At 40.1% G+C, this 27,965-nt stretch overlaps 1 protein-coding gene across 1 annotated transcript in view; it reads left to right on the top strand.

The window, feature by feature from the left end:
* Window positions 1-27,965, top strand: part of EXOC4 (exocyst complex component 4) — a 635,543-nt gene that overhangs the window by 81,857 nt on the left and 525,721 nt on the right. The window contains exon 7 of the mRNA XM_019750984.3: window positions 8,603-8,777. Within this exon, the coding sequence (XP_019606543.1) occupies window positions 8,603-8,777 (175 nt within the window). The remainder of the gene's footprint in view (window positions 1-8,602; window positions 8,778-27,965) is intronic.

The raw sequence follows: 27,965 nt of genomic DNA, 5'->3' as shown, positions 1-27,965 counted from the left end.
GGTGACATCTCCTTGTGGTTTGATTTGCATTTCTCTGTTGATTAATGTTGTTGAGCACCTTTTCATGTACCTTTTGGCCAATTTGTATGTCGTCTTTGGAAAAATGTCAATGCAGTTCTGCCCATTTTAAAATCAGATTGTGGATTTTTTTGTCGTCATTGCTGCTGTTTGTCTTTGAGTTTTGTGAGTTCTTTTTACATTTTGGATTATCAACCCCTTATCGGATATATGATTTGCAAATATGTTCTTACATTGCTTTTCATTTTGTTGATGGTTTCTTTTGCTGTGCAAAAGCTTTTTAATTTGATGCAGTCCCACTTTTTGTCTTTGCTTTTGTTAAATCCAAAAAATTATTGCCCAAACTGACATCAAGGAGTTTACCCCTGTGTTTTCTTCTAAGAGTTTTGTGGTTTCAGGTCTTACATTCAAGTATTTTATCCATTTTGAGTTGCTTTTTGTGCATGGCATAAGATAGTCATTTCGTTTTATTCTTTTGCATGTGGCTGTCCAGTTTTCCCCACACCTTTTATTGAAGAGATTATCCTGGGAAAGGCTTATGGAAGAATGATACTGATACTTTAATTAAAAGAAGAGGGCTGGCCTGGGTTTATTTTGTAATTGTGTTCACTCATTTGCACCTTGTTAGAATGAGACATTTATACGAAATCACCTCTCTAGAATTCAGAAACTGAACGTGAGAGGCTGACTTGATAAGTGGGGAACTGACGCTGGAAGGAAATGACTACAGCCAGCACCCAGCTCAGAGCTCTTATTTTTACTGTTTCACTCTAAGCTGCTAATAGTTTTTTTCCTGTTCTTTTCATAGTACAGATGGAGAATTAGTCAGCACTCTTCAAATAGTAACTTCTTTTTGCATGAATATTGTTATTAATAAGTGGTGAAACTTATCTCTTCCCCTTAAAAGTAGGTATTAGATAACCTTGAAGATTATGGGATCTGTGTCCTGTTTGAAATGAAAAATACTAGCTCAGCCAAGCTTATTAGGTAAATGTGTGTGAGAGATAAAGGCGTGTAAAACTACCACCATTTTGATCTGAAATGATTGATGATCAGTTTCTTTTAATTTTTCATATTAAACCTAAGCTCAGAGTGCAGTATTTTCTTATCTTCTAGAGCATAGCAGTAGCAGGGAAATAAATATTCTGCGGTTATTGCCTTTGTGTGTCAGTGGGAAATGCAGAACCCTGATATTCAAGTCTCAGCAGATAAGGAGGAGAACAGAATAGATTTCCTACCTTGTGTGTGTGCCTTTGCCTCCTGACCAGGTAAGACAGCTTCTTGGCTGCAGACCTGGGTTTTCCAGCCAAATGACTCATTCACGGTTTTCTGGGTGTTAAATTTAGATTCCGATGGTTGTATCTCACCTTAAAAATTAAACGTTTTTCGCTGCTCGATGAAGTAGCTTTATGCCATAGACACTCTGGCCTTGTATAACTGTGACTTTCCCTTAACGTTTTCCTCTACTTACTCCTCTGCCTTTTCTCATGGTGGCACTTGAAGTTGAGACACCAAAAGGACAGCTGCAGGTAGGAAGTTAGATGGTCTGGGTGCATAAGTGACGTTTTACTTACAGGTATAAGAAGGCTGTTTTAAAAATTTGCCAGGTAATTGGATGTATATTTAAAGAACAAATACTTTCTTCATCTTGACACTTTATTAATTTATTTATTTTACGTAAAACAGACTTTACTACAGTATTATTAAAGTTAGCCCTGATTGCATGTCTCTTTCAGCTTGTAACTATACTTTTGATTCTCATGAGTAGGTTGATAAGATTATCTTTTTGAGAGGATGGTTTTATGTAAAAAAAATTTTTTTTTTATTGTGGTCTTCTAAAGCCAGGGTATTATAACCTCCAAACATATTTCCTCAGCGTTTATTACCTGTAATCAGGTCTTTACATCTGCCCTCTCCTGGAGCTCATTTGTTTCCTTCAACAAATACTCATTTAGTGCCTATCATATTCTGGATATTATGACAAATACTAGAATACGGTGATAAATCAGACCCAGTTCTTACCCTCGACTAGTTGACAGTCTAGAGAGGGAGAGGCAAGGAGTGGAGGAAAGGAGACTAGCTGGAGGGCGGTTTTAATCAGTTTCCCTGTCTACAAAAAGAGGCTATAAGTGGTACAGCAGGTCCACCAATAATGTGTTATTTGAAGTTTTGTTGTAACGTTGGTGAGATGCCTTAGGAACTTCAGTCTTGTTTCTATCCATTAGCCTGTGGTAACATTGGTTCCGTTATATGTCATTTCGCTTAATGTTGCAGAACTTCTCAGTGACATTAAATGAGGACGTATTGCACCTTCCTCCGAGAGTTGTCCTGAGGGTGAGATGAGACGATCCCAGTAAAGCATGACACAGGGCCTGGCCTGTCGCCGACGTGGCTGTGTGTCACCTGTCGCTGTCGTCGTCGTCATCTCACTTCAGCCTTACTGTTTTAGGACTCCCTTCCATTTTGACAGCTTTCGCTGCCAGCTGCATGCAGGGTGCCCCAGGTTGGTCCCTAATCCTAGACTTCTCTTCGTGCTGCCGCCCTACTTTGCTCATGAACTGGGGCACCCAGCAGATTTGACTGATTGCTTTTTCCATTCTGGACATTGGGCCATATGTTAGGGTAAAGATGTGATTTCAGAGAAGCATAAACAGGAACTCTGTCCTCACTTTCTGGCCCAAGACGCCATGCATGTCACTCTTTTGTCACTTTTCACTGTCCGCTGTGATCGTCTGTTTCTGTTTGGAGGGATTACAGAATCACAGAGGAATGAAGGAATTGTCTCTTATTTTGTGAATTAGGCCTCTTTTTTGCGACAGAAACCCAATAACAACTAATTTAATTAAAGAGGGAGTTTTACCGGAATGATACTGGTGTATGTTATGAAATACAAGCAGAGCTTTCCTAACCACGCCGAGGGACGGACAGGTGTGGGGATATCTGGAGTATCTCGTCTCTCCCCTTTTTAATTTCCTCTAGATGATAACTGCCAAAGGTACTTAAATAACAATTTACTGTCACTTTGAGTTTGCTTTTTTTATTATACTTTCCCATACAATTTTGCACTTAATTCTCACAGTCAATTTGTGATTAGGAAATTGTATTTGAGGAAATTTGTGTTTGTGGAACCAGAGATCTGGAACAGCCCCGTGGCATATTGAACGTCTCCCTGTTCAGCAGAGAGCTGCTGTCAAGTCTAGGTTTCCAGTGACAGTCCTTCAGACTGGCATGCATACCAGTTGCCATCTCAGGGTCAATACTTTCTTTCACCAACTGTGATGTTGTATTGCATAACATCGTGTACTATTTTGTGACTCTTGAACTAACCTGTGTGTGTGTGTGTGTGTGTATGAGAGAGAGAGAGAGAGAGAGAGAGAGAGAGAAAGAGAGACAGAGACAGAGAGACAGAGACAGAGAATGAATGTGTTATTTTCTTCTGAAGGGTACCGATTGCAATTAATTAAAATTCTGTAAGTTTCTTAGGCTTATTCCTATATGAGGCTTTCTCTTATTCAATTCAATTTAGGGAATCGTCTAGTAATGTAGTGGTTTTTCCTGCTCTGTTATCTTTTAGATCAGTGGAGAAAACCTTGAGCCTTACAATATTTAAATAACTGAGCTAAATGTAATGTTTTATTTCTTTAATATTTGGTGGTGGGAGTGGAGTGGGGAATGATTTTAGTGGGGCTTTGTGTGTTTAGGTTATCCTGAGTACGTCTGCAGCTAAAGGCAAACCCTTGTTTTCTCAATCTAGCGTTGTGTGGGCAGTCGGAGAGTGTATGAACATATTTCAGTTTATTTCTGGTAGCTTTGAATTGGGCCAGAGCAGTGCAGATTTATGTTCTGTTTATGTGAGTGGTTCCTAATCTCTTCTTTTATGCATCAGGGGAGAGTCGTCTTACCTTCTCCTTTTCATTTTTAAGGAGTGCGTATGTTGGTTGCCAAGTGTGCAATTGACTTTGGTTTCTCTTTCCTTATCAGCCATTCACTCCCCATCCCTCTGCTGAGTTTAGCTTCCAGAGCTCCTCGGAAACCTTCTTGCCAAGGTCACTGGAAGCTGTGAGTTGTACATTGCTCTCTGGACCTCACCTGTCTTCTGTTTGGCCTTGGACTCTGTTGGTACTCTCCTCTCCTTTGTCTTCTAAAAGTTCCCTTCCTGGCTTCCTTCTTCCTCCCTACTTACTTCCTAACCATTTTTTTCTGTGCTGCTGTTTCAGGCTATGCTGGGTCTGGACCTCACTTGCTTTCCGTTTTTCATACTCTGCATGTTACCCCTGAGTGATAGTGATCTCCTTCTCTTAAATATTTCTCACGTTTTAAATTTCCGGTATCCATCACTCCCCTGAGTTCCAGATTTGCTATCCAAGTACTCAAAGTACATGACGCCTTAAATGTAACAAATTCAGCGCTAAACCCGACATCGCTCCTTCAAAATGTCTACCTTTAATTTCCTCTGTCTCTTGGGAAAGGTAACCATCTTCTTCAGAGTTGCTCGCGCCGGAAACCCATACAAATGGGAGCCTGGGTCTCCTCTCTTTTCAACGTTGTGCTGTGACCTTGACTCGTTCTGTTCATTTTCTCATTGGATCCTTCTAGCAGTTCTGTGAGGATCCTAGAACAGGTATTAATTAATACTTTGATTTTACAGATGGGAACACTTGAAGAAGTTGAAAGGTTGTTTTCATAATTAAAGGGTTAGGAATGATCAATGCCCAGAAAGAATGTGAGTCTTGCGTTCCTTGCAAGTTACTTACGTTAGAAGGAAAAACAAACAAACAATTGAACCCAAAGAGAAAAGCTAATGTCCTCTTGGTAGGAGGAATCGAAGAAATTGGCTTTCATAATACCTTACTTTTTGAGACAGCAGATTCCTTTTTTCACTGCCCCATAAATTTTTTCTTCACTGCAGGGCAGCTGTTGGGCCCTCCCTGTCCTCACTCGGAGCCACAGCTGATGGTTTTTTATAAACCAGATATAGTGACATATAATTCACATGCTCTACAGTTCACTCATTGAAAGCATACAATTCAGTGGTTTTTAGTTTAGTCATAGGATTGTGTAATTATCACCACTATCTAGTTCCAGAACATTTTTATCCCCTCACCCGGAAGAAATCCCACATATGCACTATCAGTCAATTCCCACCCTCCTAAGTAACCACTAATGTATTCTCAGTTTATAAATTTTCGTATTCTGTATATTTCATGTAAATAGATTATATATAATACAATACATAGTTTTCTGTGACTTTTCACTTAGCATAATGTTTTCAAGGTTCCTCCATGTTGTAGCATGTGTCAGACCTTCAGTCCCTTTTATAGCCAAATAATATTCTATTGTATAAATACACCATGTTTTGTTTGCCCATTTATTGATGGACATTTGGATTGTTTCCACTTTTGCGATTTTACTATTTCACTATGACGAACAATGCTTCTATGAGCATTTGTATGCAAGTTTTTGTGCACTTGTATGTTTTCATTTCTCTTGGGCTAGATCTAGGAATGGACTTGCTGGGTCCAGATAGTGATTCCGTGTTTAGTGGTTTGAGGAACTGCCAAACTGTTTTCCAAAGCAGCTGCACCATTTTACACCCCAACCAGAACTGTAGGAGCGTTCCAATTTCTCTACATCCTCACCAATGCTTTTGATTGTGTGTCTTTCTGATTATAGCCATCCTGGTGGGTTGGAGTGCTATGTTATGGTTTTGGTTTGTATATATATGACGGCTAATGATGTCGAACATCTTTTTATTTGCTTATTGGTCATTCATATGCTTTCTTTGGAGAAATGTACATTCAAGTCCTTTGTCCATTTTTAAATTCAGTTATCTGTCTTTTTATTTCGAGTTGTAAGAATTCTTTAGATATTCTAAATACAAAGCCTTGATCAGATTTGTGAATTCCAAATATTTTCTCCCATTTTGTGCGTTGTCTTTTCGCTGTCTTGATGGTATCATTTGCAGCACAGAAGTTTTACATTTTGATGTCAGAAATGCAGGTTTATGGATAGTGTCCTGATTGGGCGACGATAGCGCAGAAGGAGCTCCCTCTCTTGGAAACGGGTGGGTGTTGCACAGTCAGCAGAGCTGATGATAGGATCTCAGCACTTCCGGCCTGTCTCTTGTCCCCTCTCTTCCCCATGCAGTCTTTCCTGTGGCTCTGATGGTCACACTACAGCAGGCCTGTGTTGGCCGTGATGACAGAAGCTGGTGCTTGGTCAGCATTTTATCAGGGGATTGCTGTTTCTGTGACGTTAACAGATACCTGGCTCTCATCTTACACCTCAGTCCCCTGCTGGGTCTCACTGCCCCTGATGGCTGAATGGCTCTTGTCCTCAAGTGGCAGGCACGGTGTGTAGTCCTGAGCTTGGTGGCTCAGAGGCAACCAGATGTCACTCCTCCTTTCAGAGGAGCCAGTTCTCTTCCAGGTTTTCTGCTCCGTTGCTGGGGTGCAGGCCTGCGCCTCGAACTTCGTGCCGTTGGGAAGCTGGGCTCCAGTGCGCCTCAGGTTTCTGAATGTCACGGACCAACGTGGTTTCACAAAATGTTAGAGTAGAACATAAGGTTATTAAGTGTTAATTCTGTCAAGTAGGGACATTTGGCGATGTAACTGCCATCGTGAGAGAAAGTAACAGATTTTCCTGTCAAGAGAGTACAAAAAATATCAAATTAAATAAATTTACCTTTGTGAAAAGTCAATATATGGTCCTATTTTTATTTTGCTACGCACCACTGAAAAAGACATTATGGTCTGTGGATTGATATTAGGGAACCACAGGCTTCCACACTCAGCATAAATCTTTATGTGAAAAGTAAGACCTTCACTTCATCAGATGTTTACTCTGTGATGCTATTTTATACAGATTATTTCCTTGCACTGAGTTAACTGTTTTGGCTGTTATGTTGTTAGACACACCTTCCTGTACTTTATCCCTCTCTCTGCTGATATTTGAGTAGTTCTCCAATACATAGATGAAAAAGAATTGTTTTAGGTATACGTGAATATAAATTGTTTTAGGTATATATGAATATGAATTCCCCTTTAAAAGATGAAAAATAAAATCATCATTCAAGAGGTAGGACAGCTCTTATTTACAAATCCAATGTGTAAATTCTGGATTATGTATATTCTGGACTGGGAGTACTACATAAATTTTTATTGATTCTGTCTCATGTAAATGAAACTGTCAAATAGATATTAGGGTTTTATCATAAGATAGTTATTGGCTGTCACACTGGCACATTAATTATAATAATTGGGCAGTAAAAAAGCCAGAGCAATAGATAATATGCTATATGTTTAGATGAGATTGTAGTCATAACCTCTTATTTATGGTAATGAGATCTTGTTAACTGACACTGCTGACAAGCTCTTTTGCTTTCCTTTTCTACTTTCCAGGTTGGTTTATCAGTCTATTTAGGAACTATGAGCTGAGAGCCACACAATATGCAATAAAGGTCACATTCCAGAATGTTCTCTACCTGTTCACGGTATACATATTAAATCCATTCAGCAAAATTTACTGGTCGCTGTTCTAAGTCCTCTTCAGTGTAGAGATGAATAAGCAGTGTCTACACTGGAAAACTAATACTGGGAAAGGGAGGGAAAGAGTCTGTCTGCAAATGGAGGGAAGTCACATTGATTGAATCATATATGTGAGCCGCCCGGGGTTCAGTTCCTTAAATGTGGCGTGAAATGCTATAGACGTTCAGAGGAGGAACAGAGGATTCTGAGCCTGGGCGGCTCAGTGGTAGAGGAATTCCTTTGCTTCCATGACATAAAGCTCCGAGCAGTCTCTGAATATACACCTGCATTCTAGAACTAAGGTGAGCGGTTCTCACCCTAGGGTGGCTAAATGCACTGACATGGAAATCAGCTTTGTTCTAGGCCCAGCTGCCTTGCAACCTCATTTTGTGTCCTTGAGTCTATCAGATTGGTGTAATAATGTGTGTCCAGCATCTCTCACTATGAAAAATGAGATCATGCGATGACTAAACTGCTCCCTGTTGTGAACATCAGATTGCTTGGCAGGGGTGTATTTTTTTTTTTTTCAGGCGACCTGGGCTGTGCACTTGAACGGTAGTGAGCCCAGCTGCCCACAACTAAAAGGATTAGGGTCCTTACCAAAGTGCCAATACTTGGCTAGGGAATAGCATGTTCTGTGTAGCATCTGAACTGTTATCTGAAAAATTGCCTGAATTCCTTGGAGAAACTGTATATGAATACAGGACAGTGGTATTGTAATCATTAAAATACGTTAAGAAGGACCCACATGTTTATTGAGCTGCATACTGCTGGTTTAGAGACTTGACAGTTGGTTTTAAATTTCTTCCATCCTTTCTGTTTTATAGCAGAGGAAACCTGAGGCATAGATAAGTTTTCCAAAGTTGCTCAGATCTTACGACTGTTTGCAATCAAACCTGTTGAAATCGATTGTTGTGCTGTTTACACTGTCGTGTGCTACTTCACTTTAATTGGGCGGTTTTCTGGCAGGCCAGTGGAAATCATCTCTGTGTGTACGTGTTTGTGTGTTATTTACTTGTTTTCTTTTTGTTTTTTTGTTTTTCTTTCCTTTCCACTAGGTTACTTCTAGAACTGCTGGAGTTGCTATTTGACAAGTTCAATGCTGTAGCCACTGCACACTCTTTGGTCCTGGGGTACCTACAGGACACCGCTGTGACCCCACTGACTCAGCAGGAAGATGTCAAGTTGTACGACATGGCCGATGTGTGGGTGAAGATCCAAGATGTCCTCCAGGTAAGGGCCTTTCTACAAAGGATGCCATCTTGATTCAGAGTAACAGGTTAGAACAACACCAGAAAAAGCAGCCACCAAGAATATTCCCCTCATCTAATAAGCAGAGTGAAAAAGGAATATTTCTATTTAAAGGCGAGACTGTTGATCTCATGGACTTTTGTCACCTTCAAAACTTTTAACAAACTTGTTTTGCCAGGCTTTAACGTTAGAAGGAGCTTTTCAATATGTAGCAATCAGGGATGTGCAGTGTTTGGCTTTTGATTGTAAGATACTTTACTTCACTGGAAGTAGGCATATTTTAAGGTAACCAATATTAAAATGTTCTTAAACACTATTTCATAAACATATACTTGTATGTAGCATAATTTTTTGACTATTTTCCTATAGTCAACTCTTGCATACTTTGGAGTAAGTGACTGGTCGAGAGCTTATTTTGAGATGAGAGTAAATCTATAAGTATGAATGTATCATTTTGATTGATTTGTTTAAGATCGGAGGGATGATATCACTGTTTGGTATGATGCTGCAGAGATGGTATTTAGAAATGTTATTATATTTTCTCTCCACGTGCCAGGAAAATATATTTGACTAGGCCAGATGAAAATTAGAAATACAGTTAAGAGACAGCTGAAACAAATTTGACATAGCTAAATAGAAATGTCTTGGTTAAATAGTACCTACTAATATGAAAAAAAAATTAAGTATATGTAGGGAATAGAAAAAATATAACTGTAGGAATGAAATTACTTGCATGGCAAATAGGAGTCTTGCAGGAATAAATAAATCATGAATGGAAGTTGTAGTTAGTTTTTAAGAGTGTAGACACGTTCCTGATGGACTGAATGATTGATTCTTGGTTATTCATTCCATAGACATTTTTTGGGGGGCTACAGTCTGTGCTTTTTTGATGGTTCAATAGAAAGAATATGGATTGCAAGTATATTCCCTGAAGTTCTTCTTGCCACTATGTCAATTGCTATTGAGGTTCTTTTTGCCACTATTTCAACTATTGTGGCATTGAATAAAATATCTTTATTGTTTCAAAGCTGGTTATTTAACATTTAACATTTTATATCCTGGTTTGCTAATCTGTCATATAGAAATAATATGTGCCTTTCATGTTATATGTTCATGCTAAGGATGAAATGCGTGTATAATAGATTTTAAAGCTATTTCAAAAATAGTTAGAATTAGGGACCTCATCTGCAGGCCATGATGAAGTACCTCTTGCTATGAGCAGCCCTAAAAGTGGATGGCTCAGGCTATCGGCACAGTCAGCTGAGAGCAGAGGACACGCGAGGCGAGGTCCACAGTCGTTCCAGCTGCTTCCTTGGGGATGCTTTCCACACTGTGGCATAATGAAGCCTAAACATAAAGCAGCAGACTCTCTAAGCAGAGATGAGAGGGCAGGGATGTGGAGGCAGCTGGAATTTGTGGGTTAGGGTAGTAGAGAAGAGGGACTGCACCGAGAAGGAGCCCCAGAAATCTGGCAAGAGTGCCCTTGAGCCTTTGTTCAACGTGAAGCTGCTGTGCACACCACAGGGCCTGTTAGAAAAGAGCTACTGTGGGGCTGGGAGCTGAATGGAGATTCCAGAAGTTGCCAAATGCTTGGAAATGTTGGAATTCAGACCACTGAGTGTGGGCAGAACTTGTTGAACATCCTATGTTTATGATATGACCTCAGAGAGGTTATGCCTTAGAAATAAGGACATCCTAGTTGCAGAGTAAGGTTTACTCTAGATCTCACGTAACAAAGACCCAAACCAAGTCTCTGCAGTATCAGCCCCATCCATCTGTATATTAAATCCCCGCCAGAACAAAACTCACTGTAAAGTAAGACAGTATAATCCAGAGTCCCAATAACGGAGCATCCATAATGTCCAGCATACAACCATTATACTTGTAAAAAGAGAGTTATGTGACTCATAACTGAGCTTTCAAAAAGTTGATAATATCTGACATGAAAAGTTCACCAGATTTAGCAGCAAATTACCTACTGTAGAAGAAAGAATCAGAGAACTTGAAGATAAATCAGTTGAAATTATCTATACTTACGCACAGGGAAAAATAGACAAAAGAAAAATGAACAAAGTTATAATTTCCTATGGGACAATATCATGTAGCCTAACATTTGTGTAGTTGTAGGTACAGCAGAAGAGGGGGGAGAGAGATTGGGGCAAAAACTATGGAAGAAACAATGACCAAGAATTTCTAAATTTGTTGAGGAACATAAATCCACAGATCCAAGTAGCTCAACAAATCTGAAACAAGATTAACGTAAAGAAAAACCTAGACACTTCATCGTCAGGTAGCTGAAAACAAATCTTAAAGATAGCCAGATGAAAAAAGACACATTTCTAGTGATAAAAATTTTCACTAACTTCTCATGAGAAGCAAAACAAACCAGAAATCAATGGCTGGCACCTTGAAAGTGCTGGAAAATACAAAAATTGTCAGTCTGGAATTTTATATCCACTGAGAATAGCCTTTCAAATGAAGGTAAATACAGGCACTTTGAGATGGACTAAAGCTGAAAGAATTTGTCACCACTAGACGTGGACTTCAAGAAGTGTACCTTTTTCAAGTGAAAGGAATATTATACCAGATGATACCCATCTCTAGGAAAATATAAAGAGGGCCAGAAGCAAAGACTAAGAATATAATACATTTCTCATTGTTTAATTTCTGTTTAAAGCAAATAATAATAGTAATATTTGTGGGTTTTATAATATATTTAGAAGTAAAATGTGTGACAGTAATTGCACAAAAGATGGGAGAAAGGTAAATGAAACTGCACTGTTCTAAGTTTCTTGCATTATACAGGCAGACCTCAGAGCTATTGCAGGTTCAGTTCCAGGCCACCACAGTGAAGTGAGTATTGCAGTAAGTAAAGCGAGTCCTAATCTTCTTGCTATTGGAGGAGCTTGCCTTCAATTTTTAAAAAAAACATAACATCTGTAAAGCTCAGTAGAGTGAAGTGCAATAAAACGAGGTATGCCTGTATGTGCAGAGGTATGATCGTTAAAGTAAACTATGGTAAGTTCAGGATGCATATACCAGAGCAAACACTAACGTTGTAAAATAGATGTGTTTTACAAAAGTTTGTAAAAGGGATAAAATTGAGTAGTGGATAAATGATTAATCCAAAAGAAAGCAGGAGAGGAAGAAAAGAAGAATAAAAAAGGAAAGACAAAGAATACGAAAGATAGGTTGACTAGAAAACAAATAGCAAGATGTTAGACTTTGACCAGCTGTAAATAATTGTATTAAATGTAAATGAATTAACCATTTCAATTAAAGGGCAGAGTTTGTCAAATTGGTTTTAAAACAATGAAAAATAAGACCAAACCATGCTGCTATGAGACACATTTTATGTTATTTATTACTTTTTAATTTTTAAACTGAAAACTTTTAGAAAGGTTGTAACAATAAGAACAGTACAATGGGCATCTGTATACCTCTTTATTTAGATTCATTTATTGTTTAATAGATTGTTACTTTATCAGTGGTTTTCAAAGGGTGATTTGAGGATCCAACTTCATATTATGGAATGAGATATTTGTTTATTTAAGCAGCTTAATTGAGATATAATGTCATACCGTAAGATTCACTTGTTTAAAGTATAGACTTCAATGATTTTTAGTATTTATGGAGTTGTGCAACCATTACCATGATAGGATTTTAGAACATTTTCATTACCCTAAAAAGAAACTCTATATCCATTAGCCATCATTTTTTCCGTTCCCCACTCCCTTCACCCCCAGGATGTGTTTAAGACACCAAAGAGCTATCACTTGTGTTACACCTCTGTGACTTGTAGCCCCCAAATACTACACTTGGCAACACTATTGTTATTCCATGTTAATGAATATGTACACCATTGGCATAAGCTGTGTGACAGACAAAGAACATAAAACTAAAACTTATCTAATAGTACAAGGTGTGAGGTCTACCAAAGAAATAACATTTCATTTCACATATTGTGTTTAATTGCTTTGAGGTCAAGGTATAGTGGTGTTCTTTGCCTTCTTCCTTTCTCTTCTTCCATTTTTCTCCGCCTCTTACCTATCTACTTTTCTGCCCCATCTTTTTTCCCCCTTATATATGTTTTAGAGTGACCTTAGTAATGACTTGAGTTATATGGTTGATTGTTTCTCACCTATATTTTCTACTCTTCTTTATTAGTAATGCACAGATTTGAGAATAAAACCTTTCTGAATAAGAGATTCATCTAAATATTTTACATTGTAATTGTACAATAAAAATTGTTATACAACTTTTGAATTATTTTTAGGTTCCTATATTTTTCAGTTCCCTCAAAATTCTTTCAGGCTACAGATTACGGAGTAACATTAGGCTATATGCCCATCAATAAACTGGATACGCAGTGGCACAGACACACAAATGAATGCAAGAATGGTAGTTGGCACAATGTGTCATGTGTCTGAGACATGTTGAATGGACCAAGAAAGGTTTTGAAGGTTGATGATGAGCTGATCCTGGGAGGATTTACAGAGGGAGAGGAGGGGGGAATGGCGCTGCAGATAGGTGGTAGAATGACCAATGAGATGATACTGTAAGTGGCAACAAAAGGAATGAGTGTCCAAGGATATGCAGGGGTACGTGAGAAGAAGAATGGTTTAGCTGTAACTATGAGTGTATTTTGTGGACTAGGAGGTCAGTTTGGATAGGGAGATCGAGGTGTAGGTTGTGGAAGACCTCTTGCCATCTCAGAGGTTTGTTTGTGGTTTATCTTTAGACTAATTTTTTCTGAAGCGGGATATATATTAGATTTATCTAGGGATTGATTCCTAGCCCCATTGTAGACCTCCTAAATGAGAATCTTCTTTGGTAAGGACTGGATTCTTTGGGGTTTTTTAAGCCCCTAAGATGATTCCAATGTGTTGGTTTATGATCCTATAATTGGGAACCAGTGTTTGGGCTAGTGTTTCTCAAAATGTGTCTCCTAGACCAGCAGCATCAGTGTTACCTGGGAACATGTTGAACATGCAAGCTTTTATCCCTACCTCAGCCTTAGCCAGTCAGAAACTCTAGGGGTGGGGCCATACAATCTGTTTTGACAAGCCCATCAGATGATTTGTACGCATGGTGACGTTTGAGGAGCTTTCTTTTTGGCAATATTGGACCTTTGAGGATTTTGACTGGGGTGTAATGAAAATGAAGAATTAACATGGGAGCAGTGAAAAGGATTGACTGGAGAGGATGGAGACTAAGGAAGGGAAACTATTTTCTAGGCTAATGGAGAATCTGGAGTACATTATTTGATGTATTGTCTAATAGTGAAATAAACAAAAGAGACTTTCATGGGGCATGGTAAAGGAAACAAAGAAGAGAGGTCAGGATTTGTAAACTTTTTAGGAGTCTTTTATCTGTAAAATCATGTAGTCAACATGTCAGCCTGGTTTGCAATGTAACAGCTGTTTTGATGATAGTTCAGTGTTAAATTACTGGGGCCGACTGTGCTAGATATTAGGGAACAAAGATGAACAGAAGATAGAGCGCTCACTGGTGAAGTGAGGGGAAGCCTGCGTGTTCAGTGTACGTTTTCCCACTAAATTCAGTGTTAGCGGTCTGGCAGGAATGGTAACGCAGAATGTTCTCCAACATGGAGGGGTTAGAAAAGAAGAGTTTTGCTTTCAGTGCCCAGTAGAGTTTCATGTTTAGAGCCAATGTAGTTTTCATACACTTGGTGGAATGCTCTTAGGTTAAATTCCTAGCTGGAGGACAAAGTCATTGAGGAGACCAATAGAAACCTGCCGTTGAACCTGCACTAGATGCATGAAGGCGATGGGATCATGTGATGAATGGAGTTACATGTGTTCGGAGTTCGAATTCTAGTGTTTCTTCGAATGGAAAAGATTTCTTGCTGAAAAATTGAGATTTTTTTTTTATTTACTGAATCTTGGAAAATAAAATAATTTTTGATCTTGTGAAGACTTCAGCCACGTTCCTCCACGGGAACCTAGGCTTTCCCTGGCAGGCAGAATCCATCGTGTAGTTGGAAGACTCATTTGTCTCGGCAGGTTTGTCTCTGGAGACAGCTTAGCGAGGAGCCAAGGCTGTAGCTATCACGGTAACAGGGTGTCAGAGTTTTCTCCTGGCGTCAGCCCTGTGACCACACACCGCTGCCTTCCTTTTTCAGTTTCACACTCTTTTTGAAGCTGCGATAATAGAAATACATGTTTTTGCCCCTCTGAGCAGCAGCAGCACTTCCCAAAATGTCACCTACTTGGTGACATGCCTGTCATACTGTTGGCACATTTTCAAGTATATAAGATGTGAAGTACACAAGAAACGCATAATGTTCCGTTTATGGCGGGATTCTGCATAGCGGGAAATAAGAGGATCACTTTGCACAAACCCATCTTTCAGGTTTTATGATTCAGAGAAAAAAAATCTCACTTTTTTTTCATAGCTTTTCAAAACAAGACTGCCCATTTTGCCATTGTTGGCTTAAATGTGTTACCAACCCCTTGGTGTGCTAAGCAGTGTTCTGTAGATGGAGGCAGGGGTTCTAATTACAGTGTTTACCACCCACAGCGAGTCCCAGAACAAGTCACTTCATTTTACAGTGCCTCGATCTCTCTTTCTGGAGATTAACAGAGACAGAATGTAAAATCATTTTGCTTTTGTTAACTGCCACATACATGTTTATAAATAGTGATAAAATTAACCTCATACAGAGGAAACTTGAAGTTTGCTGTCAGGTAAGAAATCCACAAATCATACTGGTCCATGACCTGGGGAGGTTTTTCGAAGAGACGGTTGCAATTTCTGTTTCGAATCCCGGTTTAAAACTGAGTTATTCTTAGGTTTGGTTTCATTTGATATTTTGACCAGCTGAGGATTCCATACCTTTAAGTAAAACTAGCTTCCCCCCCTCCCCCCGCCCCCCAGTATTTCAGGCCAGATGACTTGTGGAATTATTCTTGCAGAAATAGCTTTCTTCCTTTCTCAGCCTTTAAAACTTTTTGGTAGTCTCATGTTTGGGTGGCATATTAATGTCATGTATGTTGTCAGCCGGGCCCCTGAGTCTCCAGAAAGGTGCCTGCTCCGAGAATTTGTGTTCTGCTTTGTCAACGGAGAGTATGTTGCCCAATGAACAGAATTAAGGTAACATTTGAGGGTTAAAGTAGAACTTGTCCTCTACATTGGACTCAGCTCCCGGTGTTGTGTCTGTTCACGACTGATGCTTAAAGCAAAACCTGACGGGCAGCCAAGGAGATGCCTCTGGCTCCCAGTGCAGAGGTGGCAGGCACACAGGTGAGAGTGGTTGTTGTCTGAGCCCAGGGCAACCTGAGGGGAGTGTCATGGACATCTCCGTACACTGGGCCAAAATGAGAAAATAGTAGCTTGGCGGCTGGTACTCCAGAACAAGTGGATTTGGGGAAAAGCCTGTTCTTAAATTCCTGGATACTCATGAAGGGTCTTCTTGGGCCTGATTAGATCTCGGTCTAGAGGACCCACCCAGGGGCAGAAATGACAGCTCTTCCTTTGAACCCACCAACTCCAGAACTTGTCTGTCTGTCTGGTTTTGTATGAGACGTGAGAGGATGGGCTCTTAAAAGCCGCGTGCCCCTCAGACTCGAGTGGCTACTGATGATCTCTGTGCTTCCGCAGGCCGTGAGGTTTGGGGCAGCTGGGCCAAAGCAAGGGCGCGGCTGAGAACCAGTCTATGCCTATAATAACAAGCACGTGTTGAGAAAAGGTGATGGGCACTTCTGCCCACGGGAATTGTCTTCAAAAATCATTTAAATTGTGTTTATCCTTAATCAGCTCATATAAGAAATCTTACAGCTTTCAAAGGTGCAGATTTCTTTTTTCAAGTCGTTCTCGGCTTCCCAGAAGTATTTGTTGGTGTTGCCAAAGCATTGCATCGCACTGGTGAGCGGCATGAACCTTTTTTTGATTATCGACAAGTTTTGAAGGATTTTGAAACTATAAAGGGAACAATGACAACAAAATTCGCCGCTTTCGATAGGAATCCATCTAAGGAAGACAAGGGCTGCCGCCAAGTGAACTGCACACAACAGATGACGAAAGCTCAGCACGCCACAGCCAGTCTCACAGGGGTGATAAATGACAGCACATGAGCTATGTGTCAGCGACGTGATATGGCAGTGGAAAAGGCCAGTGCTATTTTTGGCTGTGATGCGCAGAACAGCATCTCATCACGGATCTGGGGCCCATCGTCCCTGTCTCCCCAGTTCTGGACACCTGTGCTTTGGGATGACAGGCGGATGGGTGGGGGTCCCCAGCGGGGCATCTGTAGTGATGAAGGACTCAGAGGAGGCAAATTGCAGTGCTTTTTGGAAAAGCTGGCATGTTTAGGAATGGGCTAGGAAAGAGGTGTGAACCTTTTCAAAGGGGACGATACTCAAGAAAGACCATCGCTGTCAAGTTAGTCCCTCAGAGTTAGGACTCCTCAGGCGTGGGCATCGATTTAATACAGAACAGTTTTTGAGAGGTTACTCATGCATTTTCACAGATAACAGATGATCAAAAAGGAGCTCCAAAGAAAAATTAAGCAAGTACTTGTTTATTGTCTGCAGTGTTTTTATCGAGGGATCAGTGCCTGCTATACTGGGAAAGGGAATACACAATCGTTAGTGTAGGTCAGATGCTTTTGATTGGAAGCTCAAATGCAAACACATTGCGAACAATGCTGGTGAGACTTTCCAGTCATTTTTAAAAATTCAAATATGAAATAAAGGAACTGTTTACTTTCCACAGTGGTGTAGGTGAGCACAGCATAAAGACAGTAAATACAGAACGTAAACTGAATGTCAGGGATTGTTTCTGCAGTGAGAACTACTGGACCATAGGATAGTCCCCTAGGAGAATGGAGTTGGATTTCACTGGGCATTTGATCCTGACAGAATTGAGTGTGTATCAGTAGGGAAATAGACTGGCTTTCCCTGTAGGCGTTTTCATTTCTTCTGTTTCTGGTCCCTTGTTGATGGTCTGTTCACCTGCTGTGATCAGAAGGAAATCCAATCTCTTGTTTTTGTATATCCTTTTTTAGATGCTCCGCTGATTGACGTAGGCTAAAGGGGAGCTTCACTGACCTGAAGTTGACCCTGCACCATCCCCCCGGATTTTGTAGAATTACTCCTCTCTGTTTGGGACGCAGCACTAGTCGGGTCAGTAGGTCGCTTTACTGAAGGCGGGCAGATTTGATAAGAGTGGACTGGTGCATATGGGGGTCAGGGTCTTCAAAGACACATAATAACCCAACAAGGCTGCAAGCCGGCCTCCCTGGGGTGCTTTGGGAATAGAAGAGTTGCAGGGAATAATGCCAGTTCTTCTCCCCTCCTCCCAGAATTTTACTTTAAGGAAAAAGGATGTTCAGCAGGCTAGGTGATCATAGACCTTCCTGTGTCCTGTAGAAATGCGACAGTGTCAGGTTCCTGAATGGGAAGGGGCTCCTGAACGGAAGCTGGACTCCTTGCAGTCTGGGGATGATGTGTGGGCCAGTCTTTGTATCATCAAAGAAGTAATTTGAAAATCCAAAGTAAAATTTAGGGTCATTACAAATGGCCTGTGTTTCCCTGTAATGAACAAGTTTGTTGAATAAGATTGTTTTCTTGGCTTGGCATTCAAATATCGCCACAATTTAGACAAAGCCTATTTCTCCGTGCTCATACTCTTTTCCTATAGAAATGCTGTGTTCTGGTTAAGTTAGTCTGTCCCTATCCTCTGAATTGGACTGTTCTTTCTCACACCTGCACTTTTATGTATACCGCACGTCTTCCACTGTCTTTGCCCCATCCTTGAATACTTTCTCTGATGTGCTGCAATCTGCTCTATCTTATCACATTTATGAGGCGTTCATTGATCATTTCCTTTCAGGAACTCATTGCACTTTTCGCTTTTATTACTCATTTGACATATCTCATAGTTTCATTTTTCTTCCTCTGCAGAATCTACATCTTTCCTTTTCAATCAGATAAAAGTCCTCTGGAGGACCATTTCTTACTTGTCTTTAAATTTCTCACAGTGCTTTTGCACTTTCAGTTTTTAATTGAGAGAAGAGACTGTTATTTGTTAATTGAGTTTCCTCCTACCCCCATAGTTTAGCACAGCTTCTTATGTGTAGTATGTACCTAATAAATACTCTTTGAATGAATGCGTAGTAGATGTCCAAAACATATCTGGTGATCGGTTGATTTAAGTTGAATTTTAAATGCCCTGTAAATGTGATAAACTGTGTAGATTTAAAAGTCATGAAGCGGAGGAATCCTAACCTTGTGAAGGTTTGCTAGTTCCCAGGAGACCCGTCCATCCTGCTTTCTCTTATACTGGAGGGCAGTTAAATCGTCTCTGGGTTTCTGATGTCCAGGTAGATTAGCTCAGGGTTCCAGATTAGGGGCATGAAATAATGTTGGCAAGAGAAACTGCTGAAATTGAGAACGTTACAGTGTGTATTGTTACTGGATAACCAACGCTCACCCATTGCCATCATTTTCATTGTGGGTGTGACAGTAGGTTTGGAAGAAGGGTGAGAGAGTTGATTGCAGGTTAAGTTAGAATGTCCAAAATTTTCCATGCTTCTTTTGGGAAAAAAAGAGAAATTTTTACGTTTTGATTTTATTTTTTCATTTTGATTTTCTCCTTATTAAAAAAGTTTTCCTTCATATCTTGAGATAAGTGAACTGCACTTGCTATAAATTCAATCCACTTCTTTCAGTGACACCATTCGTGTGTAATTATCTTTTTAAACTGTTAAGCCTTTCTTCAGAATCATCAGAGCTTCTATTATGTAATTCTTTTGAGGAAATTCCATTTCATCAGAGCACACATTTCACCTGAGGGGCAGCTATAAGTCAGTGGTGTGGAGGTGTTTCCTCTGAGTACAGTTTGTGTAGTGTTCTGTGGTCCATTGGGAGATGAGGTGCTCTAGAAACGTGAGGCTTTTCTTGCAACTCCCGGCCTACTATACAGAAAGAACCATGGTGACACCATCGATGACTCTTCTGCATAATCAAAGAATTAAACAAAAAAGTCATATTAATTTTCAGCTCCATTAGAGATGCAAGAATCAAGAAAGATGTTTGCCAAATGGGAAGGGACTAAATTGGTGGGAGAAAGAAATTTTAATTTCAAGCTTCAAGGGAATGTTACAAATCTAGCATAAAAATCCTACCCACAATGCCTGAAAGTGTCCCTTTAAAAAGACCAGCAAAATTGCAAGGGGAAAAAAGATGGAGAAAAGGAACTACAAGCGTACGAAATTAAAGTTGCTGTAATTGTGTCAGTTTATGGTAGTAAATCACTCCTGAGAGACTCAATTCAAGGATACCCAGCTAGTCTCTGGTAATTAGCATAATTTTGTGTGGTCACCACGTCTTTATGTTACTGGTGCTGGTCAAAAAGCAGTACTTTTGCCTTTTTTTTTTTTTTTTTACTCAGTAGCAATTGGAGATGATGAAAAAATCCATTTACTTGTGGAAGGGTAAAGGTGAAATTCTTAAAATGAAATAGGGACATTTAAAGTGCTCACTTTCAAGAAAGTTTGCATTTTTAATATAAAATACTTGTAATTTTCCTCTTCGTCCATAGAAGCACCAGTCCAGTTGTTCTTTGGGGATCATTAATTAGCAGACTAGAGAGATGGGAAAGTGTGTGCAGTGAAGAACCATGTCCTTTTCTTAAAAATCAATCAATCAGTCAATCAATCCATCCATCCATCCATCCATCCATCCATCCATCCATCCATCCATCCATCCATCCCTCCCTCCCTCCCAGCGGCAGCCAGAAGAGCCTGAGAAAACCCTCATCTTTTCTGTCTGTTGTGCTCTTGATTTTCTCTCTACTCTGTTGTCCTTCGTCCATGACCAGCTGGGGTGGCACAGGGCCCTGAGCAGTTCACAAAATTAAAGGAGCAAGCGAACAGGAACCCCGAGCTGTGGTGGTGTTGAATCCACCGAAATTATTTGTATGTAGCCTCTCGGTGACTCTGGAGGCAGTGAGTTTTACTGCTCAAGTGAAAAAATATATATTAAGACACGCACAGTGTTTAAAAAGGAAAAAGCCATCTGTTCATTTTTGCCTGTATTTCTGTAGGGATTTACTCTGACATGAATCACTTGGGATTTGTAAAGAATAAACCTGCGCTAACATTTTATGAAAAAGGGTGCCAGGAGGTGGGGGGTGGTGGTGGTGGGGGCAACCAAAACTGTCTCTTTAGGGATTATTTGGCTCCCAACTCAGCAGATGTTTTTTTTTCTTTTTTCTTTATTGCATATGTACATGGCAAACAATTGTATATGTATATTTTTTCATGTTAGCCTTTTCTGACTTTCTGGAAGAGGTTCATTCCTTTGTCTTATCCTAAAACTTCCTCGGGGTAGACTGGCAGCGGAATGACTTTAGACAGCCTCGTGGTTCAAAGTGACGTTAGACAGACGCGTGGTTCACAGCCGCGTCTCTTGGGAACTAGTTAAAGGCACAAATCCTAGGGCTCCATCCCAGACTTACTGGTTGAGAAACTCCAGGAGGATGGGGCATTGCCGTCTGTGGTGAACACATCATCTGATGTTCAGAACCACGAGTTAGACACCATACTATAAGAAGGAAATGTTGGTGTACCTTCAGGAAATCACCTTACACTCCCTTGTGCTAATGAGTTGGACCTGGGCTAAGCCTCAGGTCCCTCACAACATGCAGACAGCTTAGTGGTATATTATTCCCATGTTCACCTGTGGACTCTGTGTCCAACTCACATTAGGTACGTGGTCGGGCCAGGCTTTGAACCCTTGTCTGAGTTCATTGTTCATTGTCTTCACTATTCAATAGGAAGATTTTAAAAAGAATGATTTTCAGTGACTGTTCTTGTGACTTTTTACATCTAAGTGTGTCATTGTTAAGAAGGTACCCGAGAGGATTGTTACATGGCAGGTCAGGTTCTGAGGGCAAACCAGACTCTAAACCTAGAACCCAGTTCTAGCCCCAGCTCTGCCTTTATTCTCTCTGTCTCGCTCACTTAGCCTAACATCTTAGCGAACAGGCTTCCTCTGGGAGTCCTGATCTTCAGGCAACTGTCACATCCCTGTAAGGCGCGCTACCCCTTTTAAAGCAAGGCTCTCACTTCTCACTGGAAAGATTCGCATAGTGGGGTGGCTTTTTCAAGGTCCCCGTCTCCTTTCAAGTAGAAGAGCCATAGTTTGCTTCTATGCATGTTAGTGTTGTAAGACTGAGGTTTTGCTACGACCGTGTTTCAAAGAGCAAAGAAATCCAAACCAAATGCTGACGTTCACTTTTCCCTGCATTTTATTTAGGAGTCCATTTGCAAACCCAGAGTATTTCTTTGACTTGCAACTTTGCCGTTTGTCACAGCAATCATGGTTTTATCCATCTCAAGTCTTGGTTCAAAGCAGCCTTTGCACCAGCCTGGGTCTACTACAAACAGAGCTGATCTCGACATCCTATCAAGGCCTGTACATATGCTCTGGCTTCAGTGTCTTGTTTTCACCCCTTCCCTGTCACCTAAAGTTGTAGTCTCTTCAGTGGAATTGTTAGCTTTTGTGTACTGAGGATAACTTCCTTGTGTTTTGTCTGTCAACTAATGCTGTATCATTCCATAGCAAGTGCTCAGTAATTTCATAAAGAATTACTATTTTGATGCTTCTTTATCTTGCTATCTTTTCCTGTTCTTTCAAGCCTGTCTTCTGTGTATTAATTCGTTTATCTTTCAGTATTCGTAATTCATCCTGTTACCTCTAAGCCTCTGTATTTGTCATTCCTCTGCTGCAGATACGCCATTCTCTTCGTTTCTCTAAATTTACTGTCTCCATGAATAATTGAAAAATTACAGCTAACATTTACTGAGAACTTACCACATGCCGCTATGTTTAGTATTATACTTTCAACACATCCCATTTAATCCCCACATTGATAATGCTATTACTGCTCTTACTTATAGGTGATAAAAATGATATTTAAAGAGGTTAAATAACTTGCCCCCGCTATTAAGTGGTGAGGCTGGTGTTCAAAGTCAGCTTTGTCTAATTGTGGTTAGACACTTAAACCCTATGACATGTGTCTCCATTGTTTTCAAAATGTATGTAAACCATTATGGTTTTGTCTGCTTCCCTTTATTATGGTATCTTAACTCATGTATTAGGCTTAACACGCTTGTTGTAATCTGAAAAAAAATAACGTAGAGAACACTAGGCAGGCCCTCCAGGCCAGAGCTCCCACAAGTAACACCTTGGGAATCTCCTACCAGAGGGGTCTGAATATCATAAGGGGCCATGCTGAGCCACAGTCGTCGCAGGTACAGATTTGTTTTACGTGGCACAAGCAACCTCCTCATACTTACACTCGGGTGCCATTTTCAGTAGTAGATTCTAACATAAAGGTAAAGACGGGGTGCATTAGGGAATAGGGTTGCATCAGCGTTTCCCTTGTTTAGTTACGTCCTCCTGGTGTTACCCAGTTCCTTGTGGTCCAGGACCTTAGTCATTTCGTGCACTTGCATTCAGCCCTCTATTTCACACTCTCTGCCTTTGTTCTAGTCAGTGTGGTGGACTTCTGGTGTAGGCTAGTGCATGGGGGGCCAGGTCTTCATTTTCATAACCTTCCTGTTCCACACATTCCCCAGACATCCTTCCCTTCTTCAAGCCAGGTTTACAGAAGGAGCTAAACGCGGAATACCAACCTTGAGTTTATGTTGTCCTCTTCTGTTTGTTAACTTCAGTGTGTGTTCCACCTTCTCAGCTAAAGGTCTATGGACCAAAGAGAACTGGATTACCTTATTTCCATTCAACGTGAGCCTAACTTACTGACTTGACTTCCATTTTCTCTAAATGGAATTATTTGCATATATTTCCGAGGATGACCTGTGACTTAATTAGTATCTCTAAACTGATTAGAGAATGGAAAGCAGTATTTAGGTGCTTATTATTTTTAAATTACATTTATAAAGGTTGCAGTATTAACAACTCAACCATTATTATCATCAGCATTTAGAATTTATGTATCATTTACATTTCCAAAGTGCTTTATTTATGTTAAGTAGCTGGTCTTCCTGGCATTTCTATAAATTATGTTGGAATTATCCTCTGAAATGATGACATTTTTAGTTTTTAGTTACTGTTTTTTATTTCAGCCAAACTACACTTTATTAAAAGGGTTAAAGTGATTAATAGCTTTTAAACCACTAATAGGAAACATTCTTAAATACCCTTGAGGATAAATAGATGCCTGTAACAACTGACATGGCTGCCAGGCCAATATTTGAGAATTAATTTATTTCCCTTGTTCAGATTGTATATCTTAGGTGTCTCTCTTCCTCTCCTCTTTTACCTCTCCACTTTCACCTGTGTATTTTGTATTTTTTATACACATGAAAATGTATATATATCGGAAATGTGTGTTTTTCACATATTTTCACAACATAAACATACCCATGTAATCAACACCCAGGTCAAGAAGTAGCACACTCACCAGGGTCTCCGAAGCTCTCGTACTTGTTTGTTGAGTTCATTTAAGTACAAGATCCAGGCTTACAGACTAGAGATACAAAGATCAGTATAGTTCGAATTATGAGCATAATCAGTTTTCATGCTGAGATGGCGCTTCAGTTATGAAACTCATTTTTGTAGGTTCCAGACATTTTGTCCCACTGGTTTCAAGTAGCATCTAATTGTCACAGAAAGAGATGCACCCCTCATGAGTGGCATAGACAAAATACAGTGTTGGACGTCACAGGAGTGAAGCTGGGCCGTTTTAGAAATGCTCCCCATGGAGGTGGGTTGGGGTTAGAGCTGGGGCTTCTGGGGATACAGAGCTTGGTCAGAAGAATAGGATTGAGTTAAGAGAAGAAAAAAGGAGGCAGGTTGGAGAGGCATATATTCTAAGCAATGTAAATAGAGATATCTTACACGTGGCATGTTCTGGTGACAGGACACTCTGGAGTAGATGGTTCCTGAGCAGGCATAGAAACTATTTAAATTTAAGAGGTAAGTAAGGGCCAGATTTTTGAGGAGCTTGAAGGACAGCCAAGGATTCATAGTAAACTGACACTTATTGAATACCATGTCTCTGTTAGACATACCGTGTTTCCCCGAAAATAAGACCTAACCGGAAAATAAGCCCAAGCATGATTTTTCAGGATGACATCCCCTGAACATAAGCCCTAATGTGTCTTTTGGAACAAAACTTAATGTAAGACTCGGTCTTATTTTTGGGGAAACATGGTAATACTCAGTGCTTTTTTGTGCATTTTGAGTTTACACTCAAGACACTTGGGGCTATGAGTACAGAGGTTCGTGACTCTGAAAGAAGTATGAGCACTGTGGAGAAAAATGGGGAGATGGAGGCAGGAAAAGCAGTTAGAAGACTGTGATGGTTTATCAGACATAAATGGTGAGACCTTGGAATAGGCGTGGTCCTAAAATTTGTAAATCCAGTTACTTGAAGACCCTGGATTTAGAGATTAGAGACTAGAGATTTTCTTGATTATTTTACATGCAATCTAATGTAAGAGTTTACAATAATATAATGAGTATTTGGTAGGTAGATACTTAAAATAACCTACTATAACTACATTTCTATATTCTGGGCCTCTGCTCACTTGGTATTGGTTAATTTGTGTGCAGCAGTCTAGTAAGTACTTCCTGATATCTGGGTGTAAGCAGCTTGAGAGTTGCCCTGATGCCTGAAGATTGTGCTTTTATAATGCTCTCTTCTCCAGTTCTTTTTCTTAGGAAATTTTGTCTTTTTTTTATTTTATTTTATTTTTTTATAGCAGCACGTTACTGTCAGATCACTGAAACTAGTTTACAGTTTTTTTCTCCTTTTATCATTTTAGGAATAAAAGCCAGATCTCTTTTGAGGCATTACTTTTGACCACTTTCAGTTTTGGGACTCGTTGGCCATAACAAGTACTATCAAAGGTTTTTCTGAGGCCCTCCTTCCCTTCTGCCACCCCTCTGAGAGGTCTTGTTCCGCTGTTTTGTGTTACCTGGTGGGTTAGTCAACTGGATAGTGAGAAGATGAATGTGAAGACAGGTGGGCTATATAGATGGGAAGATTAGTGGGTATTCTGGGGATTAGCTGTGTGATAGGGAAATAAAAAGGAAGGAAGGAAGAGCAGATGCAGGGAGTAAAACATACATAGAATGAAACGGAACAGAGAAAACGGGAAGGTGTGAGCCCTCTGAGTGGTGGTCTGAGAAGCTGTTTGTAGCCATAGGTTTAGTTGCAGTCAGGTTCTGAAACCCTTAACCAATTGTGCAGGAAGCAGTGAAAATTATAAAAATGTCTTTCAAGGCCTTTTTTTTTTTTTAAACCGACTGGAAGAGTTGTGTCATTTTTAGTATCACTCTGGGGTGCCTAAGAATCCTAGTTACCATCACCATTTCTATATGTTCATGCCAGAGGGCCTTATTTTTTTTTGGGGGGGGGTAGTCTGAAGAGATGGAACCTCATTTAGTGGCTTTTTAAATTTGATCCAAATTTAAGGAAGTGTCTGTTTTCTTTTTCCTATTAAATCAATTGTTTTAATCTCTCAGTGACTTCAGTTGCACTAAAATTTATTCTTAATATGGACAATGTTTTAGGTTCTTTACTAATTAGAGGACACATCGTCAGTCAGAATCTTTTTCACTGAAGATTTTTTAAGTAACTAAAGATATTAAATATAGTTACAATGATTTTTCCGTGCCTCTTTTGTGTTTTTGTCAAAATTTTGAGATAAATTTAGTTTCTTCAACCTTTTAATCTGTTCCTGATGCATTATTTTAAATCGGTGTAGTGTTTGTTTTTGAAGTAGACTATTAATTACTCCTTTTAAGCAAATCACCATCCAAAACACATTAACTGTGTCTCCGCTAAGAACCGTGTGGTAACACATTTTCACCTGACAAAAGTGGGTGGGCAGCAAATTAGCTAATTAAATAGTTGTTCCAGACTAGTATATAATTAAGGGCTTTGCAAAGCCCTTTGGGAAACTATGTAGAAACATGGGGATGTGCTGTAAGTATGTAAGTCATCTGCTTCTCTACTAAATAAATGTGTAGTGCCAATGAATATTTTCTCTGGAAAGTAGTTAAACCAAGAACAAATCATAATTCTGTTAGTTTTGCTTAAGTATCTGGCCTATTGAGTACAGGCAATCCTGAAGTCCCCTTTTGCTTCCTGCCAATCACCAGTAAGTACCAGTGTGTACTGCTTTGTAAATTGCATAATTTGATGGCTGTTGGGTTGCTCCTTCAAACGGGTATGTGGGTGTATGTGGGTAGGAAAGCAGGCAGTTTCATTTTAGCTCTAGAGAGGTGACTTATGGACAAGTCCCCTAATTCAGTGCTACTCCAGTTTTCACAGGCATAAGAATCGCCGGTTGATCTTAAAATGCAGACTTTTGTTTAGTAGTTCTGGGGTGGGGACAGATAATTTGCATTTCTTACTAGCTGTCAGGTGACTCCAGTGCTGCTTGGACCACAGTTTGAATAGCAAGACACTGATGAATATTTCTTTGAACAAGGGGGGAAATCTTTTTATTCATAGAAGAAACAGACACATACACACACACACACACACACACATATCATCTTTAGGATTTCTCATCTTGAGAAACTGGGGAGCATGTGGGATCTTTAAAGGGCTGTGGTCTCTACTCTTGCTTCTTCAGTATCTTTTTCCCCGAATTACTGTGGTCCCACTGCGTTTGTGGAAAGGCTGCTCGCAGGCCATCACATTTCACCTGGAACTCAAGCACTAAACCTCTTTGTGGGTTGTCAGTGTTGCAGAAATGAATTTGTCCTGTTACAGTGATTGGTCATTACAGTGATGCCAACATTATTTATTGAGTTCTGTGTCTTTGCTGAAGTCAGTGCTGGGTGCCAAGCTGGCTACGTTCTCCACCTTAGTGGCTTCTGAACATCACCATTCCAGGTGCTCCACGTCAAAAATGTCCCACATCAATCACTTAAGTCTAACAATTTCATCCCTTAACATCTCTAAAACCCTCTAACTTCTCACTCTGCAAGGTTGCATCTTTTGTTCAATGTACCATCGGCTCCCCGCCCCTCCAGGTCTCTATAACCAGCTTGTTAACTGACCTTCTAACCCTGTTCTGCTTGACTCCTCACGTTACAGCTGGGATCGTGTTTCTGAATGACCAGCCCCTCCTTAACATCCAAACTCTGAAAGGTCAGTCTG

The sequence above is a fragment of the Rhinolophus sinicus genome, chromosome 8 (genome assembly GCF_057876585.1).
Source record: "Rhinolophus sinicus isolate RSI-liver-muscle chromosome 8, RSI-T2T, whole genome shotgun sequence".
Lineage (NCBI taxonomy): Eukaryota > Metazoa > Chordata > Mammalia > Chiroptera > Rhinolophidae > Rhinolophus > Rhinolophus sinicus.
This window is presented reverse-complemented; position numbering and strand designations above follow the sequence as displayed.